Source organism: Canis aureus, chromosome 2, assembly GCF_053574225.1.
Source record: "Canis aureus isolate CA01 chromosome 2, VMU_Caureus_v.1.0, whole genome shotgun sequence".
NCBI classification, from domain to species: Eukaryota; Metazoa; Chordata; class Mammalia; order Carnivora; family Canidae; genus Canis; species Canis aureus.
The window spans coordinates 59,922,748-59,941,039 of NC_135612.1; the positions used below are offsets into that span (position 1 = coordinate 59,922,748).

Here is an 18,292-nt window from a genome sequence, read left to right on the forward strand (position 1 = left end):
GGACATAAATCTCCAAGTTAGTGTATCACTTCACATTTTCTAGGCTCTAATGAAGTTATAAATAGCTTGGGCACATTCTCCTGGAGGACTGAATAAACTTCTGGTGGTTGTGTAAAAAGTACCCAGGTACGAATTGAAAGGACACCTCACCCCCCCAATGCTTTTATCTTACAAAATGTTTTTAAAAGATTTTATTCATGAGAGACACAGAGAGAGGTAGAAACATAGACAGAGGGAGAAGCAGGCTCCCTGCAAGGAGCCTGATGTGGGACTCGACTCTAGAACCCCAGGATCACGACCTGAGCCAAAGGTGAAGGCTCAACTACTGAGCCACTCAGGTGCCCCGTCTTCCAAATTTTGAGTTATTTCTCTTAAGGCTTTTCCTAATCTATCCAGAATCTCTCCCCTTTTATCCTTCTGTTATTTTTTTTAAAAGATTTTATTTATTTATTTGTTTGAGAGAGAATGAGCATGTGAGAGAGAGAGAGAGAGAGAGAGAGAGAGAGAGAGCGCTGGGGGGAGCATGAGCAGGGGGAGGGGCAGAGGGAGTGGCAGACTCCCCGCTGAGCAGGGATTCCAGTAGAGGACTCCATCCCAGGACCCTGAGATCCTGACCTGAGCTGAAGGCAGCTGCTTAACTCACTGAGCCACCTAGGTGCCTGCTTCGATTACTTTCTGAAAACAGCTTTATTGAAGTGCAATTACCATAAAATTCCTCATTGTACATGTTCAGTGATTTTTAGGAAATTTATGCAGTTGTGCAGCTATCAGTGAATGCACTGCAGTATTAGGATGTTTTCCTCATTCCAGAAAGTTCCTTCATGGCTGCTGGCAGTGGGTCTCCACTCACTCCTCAAGCTCCAGGCAAACACTAATTTGCTTTCTCTCCAGAGATTTGCCTTTTCAAGAAACTTCATAGAAATGGAATCTTTAAGATTATCTTTGATGCGGCATCTTTCACTTTGGGTCATGTTTTGGGGTTCACCTGCATAGTAGCCTGTGTCCATGGTGCCTTCTGGTCCATTGGGTGTCCTCAGCTAATGCGTGCTCACATTATGAATATTTGCAATTAGTCTCTTTGTGGATGGATGCTTTCTTTTTCTTAGGCAGGTTCCCAGGAGTGTGGTGGGTGCACACAGAATTGTGAGGAACTGCCAGATTCTCTTCCAAAATGGCTATACCTGCCAGTGACCTATGGCAGTTCCCATTTCTGCGCGTACTTCCCAATACTCCTTCTCCATCTTTTTGAGTATAGTCTGGTAGATAGCATAGGCTTCTTCCAAGTGAAGTTTCTGGTGGCAATTTGGGAATGCTTTTCTCTGGAAAACCAGCTGGAGAAAGCCTGGTCCTCCTAGACCAGGGACGTGTGAATTTACATTCCAGGGGTCTTGAGTTCTCTCAGAGTTTTTCGGCCCTTGGACGGTGGACCCATGGGCGGCCCCGTAATAATTTTGGTGCTGAGCAGATTTTTAAAGATTTTTATAAATCGTGATATAATTTACACACAATGGGAAATGCACTCTCATATCTTGAGATGCACTCTCAGATCTTGGAGATGTCAGTGGTGTCACCCTGCACAGGTTCTAATGCCCCTTCCAGCCACCCCCCAGGAATAAATAGTCCTTGGGTCTTCATCAGGATGGGTTTTGTGTGCACCCTGACGTTTGGATTGAACGAGTCTCCTTGCAGAAAACAGATGAGCAACAATATAGAGAATAAGAATTGTTCATAGCCCAGTACCCAGAGCTTAGCGGTGTGAACATTTTATGTAGCTCCTTTTGGTAATAGGTTTATTTAAGGAATCGTGATGGAGCAGAGCTCTGCCGTGTGTTTGATGTTCCGCTGCGTCCTCAGGAGAGCACGCATTTCCCAGCGCGAGGCTGCCTGCCGCGCCGAGGACACTGCGGAGCGTCCCGGGGGTCCCTCGGGGCGGGGCTCCCCGGCGGCGGCGGCGGGCGTGCACCCGAGGGTGGGCCGTGCAGTGCAGCCCTGCAGTGCAGCCGCCGCGGCGAGGGAGCCGGGCCCGCCCCGCCCCGCCCCCCCGCGGGCCAGGCCTGACGCGCCGACACGGAGCGCGCGATCCGCGGCGAGGCATCTGCGCGCCACTGAGCGGCCTGCCGCCCCCGCCCCCGCCCGCGCCCCCGCCTGCCCGCGCCCGCGCCGCCGAGCCGCCGCCCGAGGCCCCCGGAGCTGCCCGCCGAGCCCGCCCGGGCATGGAGCCGCCGGCCGCGCGCCCCTGAGCCCCGCGGCGTTCATGGTGAGTGCGGCCAGCCCGCCCGCCGGCGGCGCCCGCGTGGGTGTGCCTTGCACACGGCTGCTTGCACGCGGCCACCGTGCTGCCTGCGCGCCTCCCTGCAGCCTTTGTGTGTGCCGCGGGGTCCCCCGCCCCGGGGTCGGCGGTAGCGGGGCGCCCGGGGGGCGAGGGGCGGAGGGGGGAGCCGCACGGCCCGGTCCTGCTCGGTGTCCCGCTGCGGGCACTGCAGCCTGGTCTCGGATTCGGGCCCGGCCCGGCCCGGCCCCCCTCCCACAGGCCAGGGTGGCCTTGCCCAGGGTCCTGGGGGAAGCCTTTGTGCTGGGGGCGGGCGGGGGCGGGGGAGGCCTGCGCCCTGCACCCTGCACCCTGCACCCTGTCAGCGGCCAGGCTTGCTGAAACCCACGGGTCGGTTTGGATGCATTGCATTCACCAGACCACATGATAACTTTTGTGTTCTACGTGCCTTGTAAGGAACCCAGCAATTACAAGAGGTTCCCGACAGTTGCTTTCCCAGACGCCCTTTCCGGTAAGGTGGAGCATGCTGTCTGAGAAGGTGCTGCAGGGTGAGCACACCCAGAGGTTCGCAGGGGCCTCCCTCCTGTGAGGTCAGGCCGCGGTGGTCACCCGGATGGTCTCCTGGAAGGCTGAGCACTGCTGAGACCTGTGCCCCCCTCCCCCCAGAACTACTTGTGACTGTGTGTGAAGCCAGCTGTGGCCCCCCAGGCACTTCACTGTCAGTTTTCCCCAGGGCCCTGCTGAGTACCCGTCCTAGTGGGAAATACGGAGAAGGGTGACTGTTGGGTAACACGACAATGGAAATAATTCCCAGCTGCTTTCTGGGCACCTGCGGTGGCTGTCTCACAGGAAGGGCGAAGGAACATGCTCAAGGTCATGCTGCTGGTGGTGGTAGTTGAGGAGGTGATGGTTGAGACCCTGGCCTGCTGCCATCCTGGCGCTTCCCCAGTGCTGCCTGGGTCCTGCGCCTGTGTAGGTGTGGCTGCTGGAGGGCCGTGGACGATGGGTCATGTGGGTCATGTGAGTACCCGGTGTGATGACCCCCCACGCTTTGTTGCCCTTGTACTTTAGCACTGTCTGTCTTACTGGAAAAGGCTAGTATTGCAACTGTATACAGTTAACTCAAGAACCAAAGCACGGGTTTGGACTGATGGCCCATTCTCTTTCCAGCTAGCGAAGATTTCCAGGCAGCCAGGGCTTCCATCGCTGGCTGCACTCATCCATCTAGTGCTGCAGGTGGCGTGGACGACCCCTCCTGCTGTCCTACCAGGAATATTTTCTTTTCATCCATTCAGAAGCTTTATTATTTTCTTGTTCTCTTAAAACAAATTGTCGAGGTCATCTTTTGTTTTTCCATTTTAATGGTGAGTTACACACTTCCTCAGGAGTCTGTCACCCTTGTCCTCACCCTCAGCACTGTTCACATCACACACAGGATGTGGATCCTGCCATGGGATGCATCTAGCAGGCTCAGCACGCCTCACACAGTCTACTTGCCAGCTCTGCACTGAGTCCAGCTCTTCTCTCTTGGGGCTTGTCCCACCAGCTCTAGGTAGCTTGTCGAGACCATAAAATCTAAAGCCAAGCACTTCTGACTCAGTGTCACTCCCCACGTAACATGCTCGTCCTAACCCACAAATCAGCCTGTTCACATGTGTCTCTTGGCGACTGCTTGTGCTCTCAGGGTGCCTCTCCCGTGTGGCTTTCAGCCCAGATCTTCCCTGTCCTGTGTCCACTCAAATGGCACCCTTTATGAGATGCTTTCCTTGATTCCCCCTGGCTTTGGGCATCCTGTCCTTGGGGCTTGCTGTCTTGTGGCATTTACAATTATCTGGTTTCATAGGCTCTGCAGCATCTTACTGTCCCTCCCAGAGCTCTTCAGGGCTGAGGTCTGAGTGTCCTCAAGGACCAGGCCACATGTGGTCCTTTCACTTACGAGGTCCCTTTTCCCTTTTTTCTCGTGCCTGTCAAATCTGTTTGGTTCATGGCTCCTGCATGGAGCTGGGGCCCTGCTCATCTGTCCTGGCTTTTTTCCTGACCCTTTGCTAGGTCATCAAACCACACCCACAGCTCAGCCCCTGGTAAAGTGCAGCACATTTTGTTCGCTTCTCTCTCTGGTCTCGTCTTTCCAGCTGGATACATGGCAAACTACTCAGGGCAAGGACTGTGACCTGCTGTGCTCACACATTAGTGGTTTGTAAGCTTTTTTGACAACCCACTCATGCCTGAGACATTTGAGACTCCAGACTCAGGATAACTAGGTATAGAACTGAGACAGATCGTCCTTACTATGTGGGTTCTGCATTTTTTAATTGTTTGATTTTATTTTTTATTTTTATTTACTTATTTTTTTAAAGATTTTATTTATTCATGAGAGACACAGAGCAGCAGAGACATAGGCTGAGGGAGAAGCAGCCTCTCTGTGGGGAGCCTGATGTGGGACTCGATCCCAGGATTCCAGGATCACGACCTGAGCCAAAGGCAGACGCTCAATCACTGAGCCACCCAGGCACCCAATCTTGGTTGATTTTAAAGAAAACATCATGACCACTTAAGCTGATTTATCACTGGAACTTTGAAGAACCCTCTTCTCAATTCCTTCTGGGGCTGGGCAGGGCGTTAGACTCTGTAACAGCCATTTGAAGGGTGGATTTATACTGAGCAGCCTGCAGGCTCATCAAAACTTGATCCCATAAAGGTCCCAAGAAGAGAAGAAACTTTGTATTGGTAAATTGGTTGGAGGCTGGGCCTGGCCAACAGTAGGAGTTCACGCTTTAGTGGCAGCCACGGAACATGTGTCCCTTCACCGCTCCAAGGAGCCTTCACCATTGATGCCTTTTCAGAGATGAGGAAGCAAAAGTGAGGAGCAAGAGGACTTGCCTCAGGTTGAAGCCAGGCTCAGAACTCTCTTTTTGCTTCTAATGTCACCCCTAATGCTGATAATTCATAGCCAAAAGTTGTTGTTTCTCCAGGGATGTTTTTCTTGCTGCCCTCTCCTCTCACCTCCCCAAGCACCAAAAGGATCCTTAGAGTGAATAGTGTCGTCGTCGTCATCTACTACTACTACTACTACTACCACCACTCCTTCTCCTTCTCCTTCTTCTCCTTCTCCTTCTCCCTCTTTTCGTTTAAACAAAGATTTTATTGCTTGAGTGCATAGACAAATTTATGCAACCAGGGCAGAGGCTGTGGGTGACTCAAATTTCCAACTTGGGGGAGGGAATTCGCTTGGTCTTAGGAATATTGAGCCAACCAGTAAATATGTCCCTGGGTCAGACTGAGTCAGAATTTTAGCATCCTGTCCTTTCTGTTCCTCTCAAGATGGTTTCAAACAGCAACAGCTTTCTTAAGTAAATGGTAGAGCTCCTCAGGAAGATCAGGGTGAGTCCTTTGGGCTTCAGAGTTTTCCAGGTTTGATTTGCCTGGCACAGAAGGCACTTGGCCAAGGCCCTGTGGACCTCTCAGAATCACACTGGTTCCTGAGGGAGTCAGGCTGTTCTCGAACAATGGGTCTATCTGCTCGTTCTTGCCCTTGGATGTCAGCCTCAACTGGGTGGGGAGGCTGGGTGGCAGGATGGGGCTGACTGGGACAGGCCCTTCTCAGGCACTGGCCACACAGCCTGTGGCAGTGGTGGTGGTAGTGGCGGTCCGGCAGCAGAAGAGAGCAGTCTGTATGTTAGTGTGTTGCGTTGGGAAAATGAACTAACTGTTGACACCTCCTCTGTGTGAACCTCTGGAAGAACTAGATGTGGAGCAAGACCTGTAACCGTTTCCAACGCCATTTATACCTGAAATACTGTGTAGAGTCTGGAAAGGCTTGGCCTGTGATTTCAAGTATGGGTAGGGCAGGCTGCCTCTTTTTTTTTCTTTCTTTCTTTTTAAAACCATGCAGTGCTCTACGTGCTTAAGACAAAAAGTATTTGCCCTGCATCTGCCCTTAGTTCAGTATTGCAGGTTTCTATCATGGTTGAAAGCTGTCTTTAGACAAACTGAATGATTGAAATACTTCTGCATCACGTCTGTGAGTGGCTCACATGAATTCTAGGGAGTGCTGGCAAGTGTGGCTGCAGAGCTGGCTTCTTGGCTTCTTGGCTTCTTGGCTTCTTGGCTTCTGATCCCAGCTCCTCCGTTCCCCCGTGGGGCCAGTCATTGACATCTCTGGGCCTGCACCCTCCCCTCTGTGACATGGGGACAGAGGGTTGGCTGGAAGGTGAAGTTATGCTGACTTGCGTACATAAAAGTGTTTGGCTCCATAGAGCTGACTACTAACTGAAGAGGGCTGATACTTTTTTGGTTATGAATCAGTGCATTTGGTTAATTTTACTCCTTCTTGGGTTATCCCTGGGTGGCTCAGTGGTTTGGCGCCTGCCTTCGGCCCAGGGTGTGATCCTGGAGTCCCGGGATCGAGTCCCACATCAGGCTCCCTGTGTGGAGTTTGCTCTTCCCTCTTCCCTCTGCCTGTGTCTCTGCCTCTCTCTCTCTCTCTCTCTCTCTCTCTCTCATTCTCTCTCTCTCTCTCTCTCTCTCTCTGTCTCTCATGAATAAATAAAATCTTGTAAAAATTTTTTTTACTCCTTTTTGTATCTGGGCTGTTTGCAGACTTTGCAGGGCTCCTTGATTGGCCCTAGAGCTCTTTTTTTTCTTACTTTCATTCTTTTTTTTTTTCCCTTTATACACTCCTTTCAGGTCTAGGGGTAATGGTATTCAGCAACCAGGGCTATGCTTTATCAAGAACTTCCTGTGCACCAAGCCTCTCCCTTTTCCTTAGATAGTCCTCTCTGGTTGGTATGGCTTCCCTTCCCTTTCTGCACACGTGGACATGAGGCTCAGGGATTCTAAGTAAGTGCTTTGCTGGAGGTCACAGCTGGTTCTTGGTGGATCTGAATTTACTCCACGCCCATCTAGAGGCCACATTTAACCCATGTAGGGCTTTTCCCTCTAAAACTGCATACCTGTTGGAGTGTATTCACAAAGAGATTGGGCTGGTGTGGAGTGACAAGGTGGCCTCTGTATTTGGGCGGATGTCACTTTACCCTGTGCCTCAGTTACCGTGTCTACAGAATGGGGTGAGACTTGCTATAGAGATTGTTATAGAGATAGAGTGAGACAGGATGTATAAAGCACATGAAAGCAAATGGAAATGGGCGTCCACAATCTGGGACGTTGAACTTGGGACTTGTCATCTTTGGCCTTGGCATATAGTTCACTAGACCATGGTCAGCAGATAAGTAGACCTTACGGGTCATTCCTTACTCATTCTTGTTAAAATGCAACATGCCTCAGCATCTTTCTCAGCCCACAGCTTTTGGTAGATTGTCTATTAAATTGGAGACTTTGACATCCAGGTGCTAGATTTGAAGCTTCTAGTGGCTTGATGCCATGGTAAATCACAGCTGAGTGCCTGGAACAGTGTATGTTTAGATGGTGAATCAGTCAAAAAGTGAGTCTGTTTTCTCAGTTTTAGGTAGGTAAAAGTCATTTTAGTATTTTAGTGGAGCCATTTTAAGTCAAGGCAAATAGCGATGGGATCTAATCTGGCACATCCAGATGCATGGAAACTACCCCACCCACCACCTTCTTGATGAACCCCAGTTCACAGCCTGTGTATTTTGAGGAAATAAATGTGCCTTTCTATTTTTTAGAAATAGAAAGAAATAGAATAGAATAGAATAGAATAGAAATAGAAATGTGCCTTTTCTATTTTTTAGGCTCTCTGGATGAGAGAATAATTGCTTGCCAAATAAACCAGTAACACCCCCCATTGGCAGCTAGTGTCAATTTAATTCATTTAGCAATTAATTGCTTTCCACTCATGATATTGCTTCTGTTATTTGGAATGGTTATTTAAACCTTGGGTTAACTATTCCTTTGTCATGTCTTGCCAATTAGATGGTCTTTCCTTAAGGGAGTCCAGAAAGCCTCTTCTATAATGGGCAATAAGAAAATACTGGTTCTCTGTTTTTGGCAGAGAGGTAACGGTGCACATGCACGTTCACACACACACACACACACACACACACACACACACACAACACAGGCTGTTTCAGAAGCTAGACTCTTTGGTGCCAACTTGCTGGACTCTCTTGAACTCTTCTGCTTGTGTGTTTGGAATGTGGGTCACCAGGTGTGACTGAGCTTTTGTGGCTACAGCCCAGGGGACAAATGAGTTACCCAATGATAGTGAGGCTGCTCAAGGCACAAATATTTATGTAACAACTTGCAGTGATGGCTTCATACAAAGATGTTAAAGAATATTTTTTATGGTTTCTGCTTTTAAGAAAATGAAACCACATTTGCAACAACGTGGATGGACCTGGAGTGTGTTAGCTAAGTGAAATAAATCAGGCTGAGAAAGACAAAGACCATCTGATTAAACTCTTAATGTGGAATGTGAGAAATAAAACAAGTGAATAAACAGAATCAGACCTGTGAATACAGAGAACACACTGATGGTTGCCAGGGGTTGGGGTGGGGGGCGGATGGATTAAATGGGTGAAGGGGAGGGGGAGACATCAGGCTTCCTGTTATGGGATAAGGAAGTCACGAGGGTAAAAGGCAGAGCACAGGGAGCACAATCAAGGATACTATAATAGTTTATGTGGTGGCAGGTGGCAGCTGCACTTGGGGTGAGCACAGCCTATAGAGAAGCTGAATCCTATGTTGTACACCTGAAACCAAGGTAACATTGTGTCAAGTGTACTTCAACAAAAAAGAGATATATGCATATATAAAGAAACAGTTTTAATTATCTCCTGTAAAAATTTTTAACCTTTTCCTCCTTCTGAAACCATTTGAAGGGCTAACAAAAATACGTTAAGATACCATGAGATGAAAGGAAATGGGCTTGAAATTTTAGTTGGGAGTGGGCATATGAGATGAAGCCAGTGGGTTGGATGAATGCTAGAGTTGGCTATTGCTCTGGCTCTGAGCTTCCCAGTGTCCCCTGCAATAATGGGTAGAAGTTGACATTGTCCAGAAGCCAGAAAGTATACCTCTTACCCAGGAGAAGCACAGGAAGCACAGGGTGCTGGGATGCTGGTCCTCAGTGACCTCCCCACCCCCAGCAGTGGGGAAGGCCGTAGTCCTCACGCAGAGCTATACTACCCCTTTAGTTGGCAGTGCTTCCTTCTGAAAAGGAAATATATTCCATGCACAATTCTCAAAAATGACTTAAAAGACTTAATTACGAAACAGCTTTTTTGTACTCAGAAGGACTTTGTAATATCAGAATTGGTCAGGCCCAGAGTTATCCCTTGTTTCTTTGTCCCAGGAATATGAAGACAAGGCTGGACGACCTAGCAAGCCACCCTCTCCAAAGCAGAATGTGAGGAAGAATCTTGATTTTGAGCCGCTATCTACCACCGCACTCATCCTGGAAGACAGACCAGCGTGAGTCTTAAAGAGAGTCTTTCGAATTTTTGCTCTAGTAGATAAGTACAATTTGCTAATTGCCTTTATGTTAGAAAAGAGCTAGAGTCACCAGAGGGAGGAAGAGTAAGCCCTAGTACATACTTAAAATGCTTAGTTCCTCTTTGTTCCTGATGTTAACATGTGTTCTATAATAATAAAGAACTGATTTGCAAAACTGTCCTGTAACGCAGAAGTTTTGACCAAGGTTTTCCATTCAGGTGGTTTTTCATTTTAGTTTAGCATTTAAAAATACTTAGGTAGCCACCATAAACTATGGGCTGGCTTGTAACTGCAAGAAACCTGGGGAAGTGTCCTGCAAAGCAGGTGTTGCCGGAGCATCTCAGCATCATAGGACAATTCCTGGACTGGTCTGTCAGTTGTTGGGGATCAGTGGCACATAGTGATCGTACCAGGCCCACTTCTCTCTGTGCCTCTAGTTCCCATCCGTGGACAAGGTGGATTCTGATCACTGGCTTATAGATCATGTTTGGAGGCATCAGTGAGGTAAAGGGACAACTCCACTGTACCAGCCACAGCTGGTCTCTTTTTAAAATAGAACATTGTGTTTGGGTAGAAAGATCGCACAGCTCTTTGAAAAGACAGAGAAAGAGAGATTGTAAAACAGTGGTCCCTTAGGTCCCTGCCCACCCTGAAATGTAAAACTGACGAAATCTAAAGAAGAAATGGGTTTTCCTTTGTTTTTTAAAGATTTTATTTATTTATTGAATGAGGGAGAGAGAGAGAGAGAATCCCAAGCAGACCTGTGCCAATCATGGAGCATGATGTGAGGCTTAATCTTAGGATCCCAAGATCACAACCCTGAACCAAAATCAAGAGTTGCCTGTGAAGCGCTGGGAAGTGGTCCTGATGGGCTCTTTCTGAGCCACCCAGAAATGGTTCTTCTGATATTAACTCTTTTCCTTAGAAATTGTGGACATGTGATAGATGAGGAGAGAGTCCCTACAGGGCAGGATTCGAAAGATGAGTAGGGACTCAGAAAGAGCCCATCAGGACCACTTCCTAGCGCTGTCAGAAACATGGCCTGTGGAAGAAGGTGCCACAGCCTCTGGCAGAAAGGCAGGGAGTCAGGGCGGGTAGTCGGGCAGTCAGGCAGTCGTTCAGAATATGCAAGAATGCAGGCTGCTCTGTGTGAGGAGCACAGTAGTGGGACCTTGCTGCCACCCAGTTGACAAGAGTCAGCAGATTCACCAGCACATTTCTGAGAGAGCCTATACATTTTAATTTTTTAAATTTATTTATTTATTCATGAGAGACAGAGAGAGGCACAGACATAGGCAAAGGGAGAAGCCGGATCCTCAAGGGGAGCCTGATGTGGGACTCGATCCCAGGACCCCAGGACTACTCCCTGAGCCAAAGGCAGATGCTCAACCAGTGAGCCACCCGGGCGTCCCTACATTTTAGTTTTTTACACAGGATTCGAAGTTTTTACACCCATTTAGATTCTCAGAACTGTGATGCACATTGGAATGTAAAAGAAATAAATGAGGGCAGCCCAAGTGGCTCAGCGGTTTAGCGCCGCCTTCAGCCTGGGGTGTGATCCTGGAGACCCGGGATCGAGTCCCACGTTGGGCTCCCTGCATGGAGCCTGCTTCTCTCTCTGCCTCTCTCTCTCTCTCTCTGCCTCTCTCTCTCTCTCTGTGTCTCTCATGAATAAATAAATAAAATCTTAAAAAAAAAAAAAAAAAAGAAATAGATGACCCAATAGCTCCTATGAAGCTCGCACCCTTGAGAAACTGGTCCGGGAGCGCATTTGGCTGTATGTGCCACACTTGCCGTTATGGTCCCTCCTTCACAGGAACTGTGACAAGTGTCAGTGTGTTGCAGTCAGCTCTTAGTTGCTCTGGAGACTGGGGCAAAAAATATCAGAAGAATAAGCATTTAGGGGAACTATGGGCAGTTGTTCCTTTCTTTCTACTAATCTTTTTTTTTTTTTTTATAATAATGAGCTTGGTTTACTTCCGTAAGTAAATATTTTTAGCTTATGAAATTGCTGTGTCTCGGTTATCTTAATAGATACAGTTTTTTGGATCTTGAATTTTTCTTTTAGTGAATAATTCTTCAAGTTTTGTTTTTCAAACACCTTTATTTGATATTTATAATGGTGAAAATCCTTTATTTTCTATTAAGAAATCTCCCAGCGAAGCCTGCTGAAGAAGCCCAGAAACACAGGCAGCAGTATGAAGAGATGGTGGTTCAGGCCAAAAAACGAGGTAATGGAATTTGCACATGTTGATTATGTAAGACTACACAGGGTTTCATATCTTTCTGGAGATATTCTTTTTACCTTCTGGAGCCCTAGATCCTGAACTTTGGTGAATGCCTTAATATTTTGAAATTTACAATTTTCCATCAAAAGTGTGTGTTTCTCCTGTCCATTTCTGGTAGCTTTCTTCAAGGCAGTAACACTTTGATTTTACAGAAGAAAAGAGACCCTGTTAAAAAAAAGAAAAAAGAAAAAAGAGACCCCCGTAGGACAGAAGTGCTGGGCCGGAGAAAGCTTTGGCTTGTGGTGATGAGCAAACTTCCTCCCTCTCTGGGCTCCACTTTCCTGATTTACAAGAAGATGTGATTGGATTTGATAAAAATCCCATGCAGGACTTGAAAACCCTAAGATGGCAGCATGCTTATAATGCATACGTAACAAACACAAGGTGGCCTATCCGCACAGCAAACATTAATTCAGCCATAAACAGGAAAGATATTTGGATACCTGGCACAGTGTGGACAAACCTTGAGGGCATTTGCTTAGTGAAATAAACTCACTAAAGGACACATACTGTACGATTTTTATGTACAGGAAGCTTCAGAACAGTTGATTCTGGATGGAAAGTAGAGTGGTGGCTGCCAGGGATTGCGGGAGGGAAGGACAGAAGGGGGAGTTAGTGTGGAGCTTCAATCTGAAAAGGTGAGAAAGTTTTGGAGGTGGATGGTGCTGACAGCTGCATAACCATGTGAATGTACTTAATGCCTCCAATTATACACCTAAAATGGTGAAAATGCTACATTTTGTGTTGGGTGTTTTACCACAGTAAAAAAACAAAACAAAACAAAAAACAAAAAACAAAACAAAAACCCCAAAACAAAACCACATATGTTTAGGTTAAGATGCATGGTATTTCTCAGAGTTGCTCCCTACACACTATGAGTTGTGCTTAGGCTGCTAGAGGCGAGGCTAGAGGTTCTGTTGGAAAAGGGATCAGCAGGGGGCCTGGGGGGTGTCTCGTTCTCTGGCAGTGTTCTGGTTTTTGATTGGAGGGGGACTTTCATGGGTTTCTGTCTTGTGAGAGTTGAACTGTGTTCTTACTAGTGTCTTCTCCTGTGTGTGCGTTCTGCTTTGAAAGCTTACCAAGGGGTGGGTAAGGCCTGAACATTCTCAACTTGATGAGGCCTGAAACGGGTCTTGGGAGGGAAGCTTCATGGCCCTGCTTTGGGGCTGTTTTGTTGGTGGTTTCACCTGCTTGACTGAGCAAAGTCCCCTGGCAGGAGAGTGGTGGGTGCCAGTTAACAGGTGCTGTCTCCTTTGCTTGCCCCGTGGTTTGCAGAACTGAAGGAGGCCCAGCGGAGAAGAAGGCAACTGGAGGAGCGGTGCCGCCTGGAGGAGAGTATTGGCAACGCTGTCCTCACCTGGAACAACGAGATTTTGCCTAACTGGGAAACAATGTAAGCTGTGCTGGCGAGCACTGCTAGGTGCCTCCTCTAGAACCTGTCGCCAGCGGCAGAGTAACTGTAGCTTCTCACAGCCTTTGGTGATTTTACCTCCTACTTTTATGTGGCGTGGGGTCTCCCTCCCTACCTTGGCTCAGCCTTGCTGTTCCTTGCCTAGGACCGTGACAGCCCCCATCTGACCCCTAGATTATCTTCTGCTCAGTAGCCCAAGGGATCTTGTGAAGCCCAGGTCTGTGTCCCTCCCAGTGTAGAATGTCCATGACTTCCTACTACTCTGTATGCAGTGTGAATTCCTTTGCTTAGCTGATGGGATCTTTTGTGAGATAACCTGCCCATTCCTCTCTCAGCTCACCTTCCAGCTCTCCTTCCTTGATGAGCCCTCTTCTTAGGGAGTCACAGGACCTTTGCATGTTCCATCCCCTCTCCTTAGAGTGCTCTTGTCCTGTAATGCCTCATCTAGCTAACTTTTCATTCTTTAAAGCTCAGACTTCCTTGGGGAAGACTTTCCTGTCCAGGTGACTGTAGAAGACCCCTGAGTACACTGCATCCATCTGCTCAAGCATCTGTTGTCCTCTGAGGATGAGGACCAGGTCTTTGATGACAGCCCCCAGTGGCCAGTATCCAGCATAGTCTGGCAGCTGCTGTCATCTTAACACCCAAGGGATAGCTATAGATCTTTTCTTCCTGCACATTCAGAATGGGCTTGTGGATGGGAGTCCCAGGGCCATGTGCAGAAGCCAGTGGCTCCTTTTGGGCCTCAGCCTGTTAGCAGGCACTGCTGGGGAACTTGGATGCGAGTTTCCCTTCAGCTTTTGTCCCTTCCACTTGAACCGTATGTCAGGATATTGGGGACTTGCTTCTGGCACTTGCCTGGGTGTTACTCTCATTATGGGGGTCAGACAGCTCTCTTGAGGATCTCTACCAGGAAAACAAGCTATTCCCAAAACCTGCTTTTCTAGGCAGTGTCTTTAGTAGGCTGGACACAGTCAGGAAATACTTTTTCTCAAATGAGACTCAGTAACAAAGTTGAGGTGCTCAGAACCTGTGGGCCATCTCCCTATGTGGCTGCAGAACTACCCACCCACCCCCCCCAGTCCATCCTATCCTGACCGACGGTCGAAGTGATGTAGATATATGCACTTACACAGCAGCTGTTGTTTAGTGCACCTGCTGGGTGCCAGGCGCTGTGCTTGGTGTCTTTGTGCTCTGTTCCACTTGATCTTTAAAACAGCCCTTCAAGGGGGGGCTTTCGGCATCTTGAGGTCAGGGAGGATGTTAATGGGTCAGAGGAGAAGTAATTTGCTCTGGTAAGGGTGGACTCAGGATGCAGACCTGGTTTCTGTAGCACTAGCCTGTGCTCTTTCTCTTGTGCTGTGTTGAGAAGCACCAGGGGAGCCATGGCACCTTTACCTCTGTCTGTGTGTTGGCTGTGTATGTCCATGGTAGCAGCAGACCTCAACAACTTTGTACAGTTCAGAATGTTTTAAGTTAGCAGAGTCTCCTCTGCCATCGGAGTTTGGCAGCTCACTACCTGCATGACTGGCCTGTGTGCATGGTGAGGCAGCCGCTACTGGGCTCTGCGGGCTCACCTCCACCGTGGCTCTGCAACAGTGCCCCCCTGGCACTCCCACACCATGCCCAGCTGTTTGCCGTTCCTGTAGCAGGCCAGGCTGTTTCTTCTGCTCAGAAAGCCCTTCCCATCCTTTACCTGCTTAAACTGCTGATGGTCATTCAGAACTCAGCTCCAGAACAGTGTCCCGGCCTGTTTGGGCTGTGGCACCCTCCCTGCTCATGCAGGGTCCTTGGCATACCTGTCACAGCCATTGCCCCATGGAAGCTAGTCGTTAATCTCTCAGCCTCCGAAACACAGAACTGCAGTTCGCTGAGGGTGGGGGCTGTACATGTGACTGTATGTCTCTTACTCTTTTGGTCTGGGTTAGGCATACAGGCGATGTATCTTGATTGAGAACAAACTCATAAATTCCTGTTGGCATTTTTGTCCAGGTGGTGCTCTAGAAAAGTTCGAGATTTATGGTGGCAGGGAATCCCTCCCAGTGTGAGAGGCAAAGTCTGGAGCTTAGCCATTGGCAACGAATTAAACATCACCCATGGTGAGTAACTTGCATGACCCTAGGCTTGGAAAATCATACCCTCTCCCCTTGCTACCTTCCACCCCTATCCCTGTGGCTTCTCCTGCCCCCTTTGCCCCGTTAGGAAGAAGGGCAGCCATTGCCATGAAGCCATGTCTCTTAAGAGGCCTAGCAACTGTGTCCTCCAGGAAGGAGAGACAGTGGGGAGGCTGGGGTCGCTCATAGATGCTTCAGTTACATCGTGGTTCAGAAGAAACACCTGCCTTCTTCCTGCTACCTGTCCTCTTCCCTGAATAGGCAGGGTGGCACATATAGATTCCAAAGCATCAGTGGGCTGGGTCATGTCAGGATCTCTTCTCCGAGTACTGTGGAAAGCAAGCCTTGACGGGGACATGACAGTGGAAGGGAGGTGGGTGTTTCTTTCTCTGGAAGTGTCCTATTTGGGGTACTGTTGGCTTTTTTTGCAGCATTTAACTCCAGGTGGCTTATATATAAGCACCTTAGAGGGATGGCTGCATGTCAGGCCTGAGGTCCCTGAGTTCCGGTAGCTTATGTCCAGAGGGGAGGATGAGATGTGCACTCAGCTTTCCTTGGGCCATTTGTCCTGCTGGATGCCCCATGCAGTGTTTATGCTCCAGCAGCTGCACACATGGGCTCGCTTCCCACTCCGTGCCTGGCTTCCTGCAAGGCTGCGCCCCCGGAGATGGGTGCCAGGAGCTCAGACATGTACCGTCAGGTGCTTCATAAATGGTGGCTGCTGCTTCTCCCTTTGCTCCCTGGCGGCAGGCTCAACTGCCAAGATACAAGCCTCTTCCTCGTTTTTGTTAGTGCTCAGCAAGTGCTTGTCACCCCATGGAAGGCACTCGAGTGGAAAACAGGTGGATTTATATCTTCTCTGTGTAGCTAAGGTCGTATCATTTATTACTGTGATTTTTTTCTATTTTACAAGACTTTGATCGTACCCCATGATGGTGGCTTGTCCAGGCAGCGTTCTCAGTCTTGAGTAATGTCGGCCACTTGTGTGGATGGTTACTGGTTGCTGCTTCTCATGACCTCCTCCAAGCTCCATTTCCAGCTAATTTTGACTTCTTTGTGTGAGAAGATGATATGTAATGTTTAACTTGTAGGAATCATCTGTAGATTTTGGGAGTCATCTGTAGATTGCTGAGTACTTATTTCAGTCCTTGTTCTTGAAAATTCTCTAAACTCTGTCAGCAGCTGAACATAGTGCAGAATGCTGTGTATTTCTCATGATTTTATGTCAATTAGAATCTTCTGTGAACCATATCAGAGTAGATTGGGCTAAACAGCTAATCAGTCAATTATAGATCTGGAAAGTTTGTCTAAATGCCGTTACTAGTTCATTTTATTTAAGTTGCATCTTTCTTGTATGATTAGCTGTCCGGTGTCTATTGTCCCTCCCCAGAGCTGGTGCTTAGGAAGCTGAGGTCCCACCTATCCTGCTCTGTCATTTGTGCCTGGCACAGCTCTCTGCACGTGGCAGGCTCTCAGGAAATATTTGTGGAATGAACACATGCTACCTTCTTGGGTTCTCTTTAATCTCAGTTTTACTGAGTATTTAAGGCAGTCTAAGAATACAGATAATCGTGAATTCCATTTGTTGAGGCAGGGTGTCACATTTGTGTTTTTAACACATCTTCTCTAACATTGACAGCCATCTTGAAAAGCTTAGGGACTGTGCCCCACACTGTAGTGTGTGGAATCAGGATTTTTTTCTACCCCTGGCTAAGTCAGAAGCTAGTGTTCCAATTTGGGAAGCCCTGGAGATTTGCTCTTAAAGCTGTGGTTGTGTGGGCACCTGCATGCCTCAGTTGGTAAAGTGTCTGCGTTTGGCTCAGGTCGTGATCTCAGGGTCCTGGGATGGAGCCCCACATGGCTGAGTGGGGAGTCTGCTCCTCCCTCTGCCGCTCCCCTTGCTTATGCTCTCTCATGTATTCTCTCTCTCTCTTTCTCTGAAATAAATAAATAAAATCTTAAAAAAAAAAGGTGAAATGGAAACTTCTAGGAAGTCAGTATACTACTACTACTACTAAACCTTCACTCTTCGGCAAGTCCTTGTGCGTTAAAGTCAGGTCTGGGCGGAAGGTATGTTTGCTCTCCCCCTCATCCCTGTAAACACAGCAATAAAGCCACAGAAATACTTTTAAAATGCTGACGCTTTGACCCATTCTGCCCTGCGGCAGCCAACATCTGTGCTTGAACTGTGACATACCTCTTTGGGAAGTGGTTCTTGGCCACTGCAGTTACTTCCTTCCATCTTCTGTTAACGTGATGAAAGCCAAGCCAACCTCCAGGAATGAGAGAGCAGGTGGAGGTTCCCCAGACCCTCTCGTTTAGTGATGATAATATGAGTTCTATTTCTTTTTTTTCTTTTTTCTTTTTTTTTTAAATAATAAATTTTTTTTTAATTGGTGTTCAATTTGCCAACATACAGAATAACACCCAGTGCTCATCCTGTCAAGTGCCCACCTCAGTGCCCGTCACCCAGTCACCCCCACCCCCTGCCCTCCTCCCCTTCCACCACCCCTAGTTCGTTTCCCAGAGTTAGAAGTCTTCCATGTTTTGTCTCCCTTTCTGATATTTCCCACTTATTTTTTCTCCTTTCCCCTTTATTCCCTTTCACTATTATTTATATTCCCCAAATGAATGAGACCATATAATGTTTGTCCTTCTCCGATTGACTTATTTCACTCAGCATAATACCCTCCAGTTCCATCCACGTTGAAGCAAATGGTGGGTATTTGCCGTTTCTAATGGCTGAGTAATATTCCATTGTATACATAAACCGCATCTTCTTTATCCATTCATCTTTCGA

The 18,292-nt window shown here is 48.1% G+C and overlaps 1 protein-coding gene across 9 annotated transcripts in view; it reads left to right on the plus strand.

Moving 5' to 3' along the window:
* TBC1D14 (TBC1 domain family member 14) overlaps nt 1-18,292 on the plus strand; it is a 105,512-nt gene that overhangs the window by 65,140 nt on the left and 22,080 nt on the right. For 7 of the 9 annotated variants that reach the window (XM_077875003.1, XM_077875007.1, XM_077874995.1 and 4 more), the window contains 4 exons: nt 9,540-9,658; nt 11,828-11,910; nt 13,243-13,360; nt 15,371-15,477. In XM_077875003.1, the coding sequence (XP_077731129.1) occupies nt 9,540-9,658; nt 11,828-11,910; nt 13,243-13,360; nt 15,371-15,477 (427 nt within the window). Of the gene's footprint in view, nt 1-2,156; nt 2,258-9,539; nt 9,659-11,827; nt 11,911-13,242; nt 13,361-15,370; nt 15,478-18,292 lie in introns of those variants that run through there. The other 2 variants (XM_077875014.1, XM_077874997.1) reach the window with 2 other exon arrangements.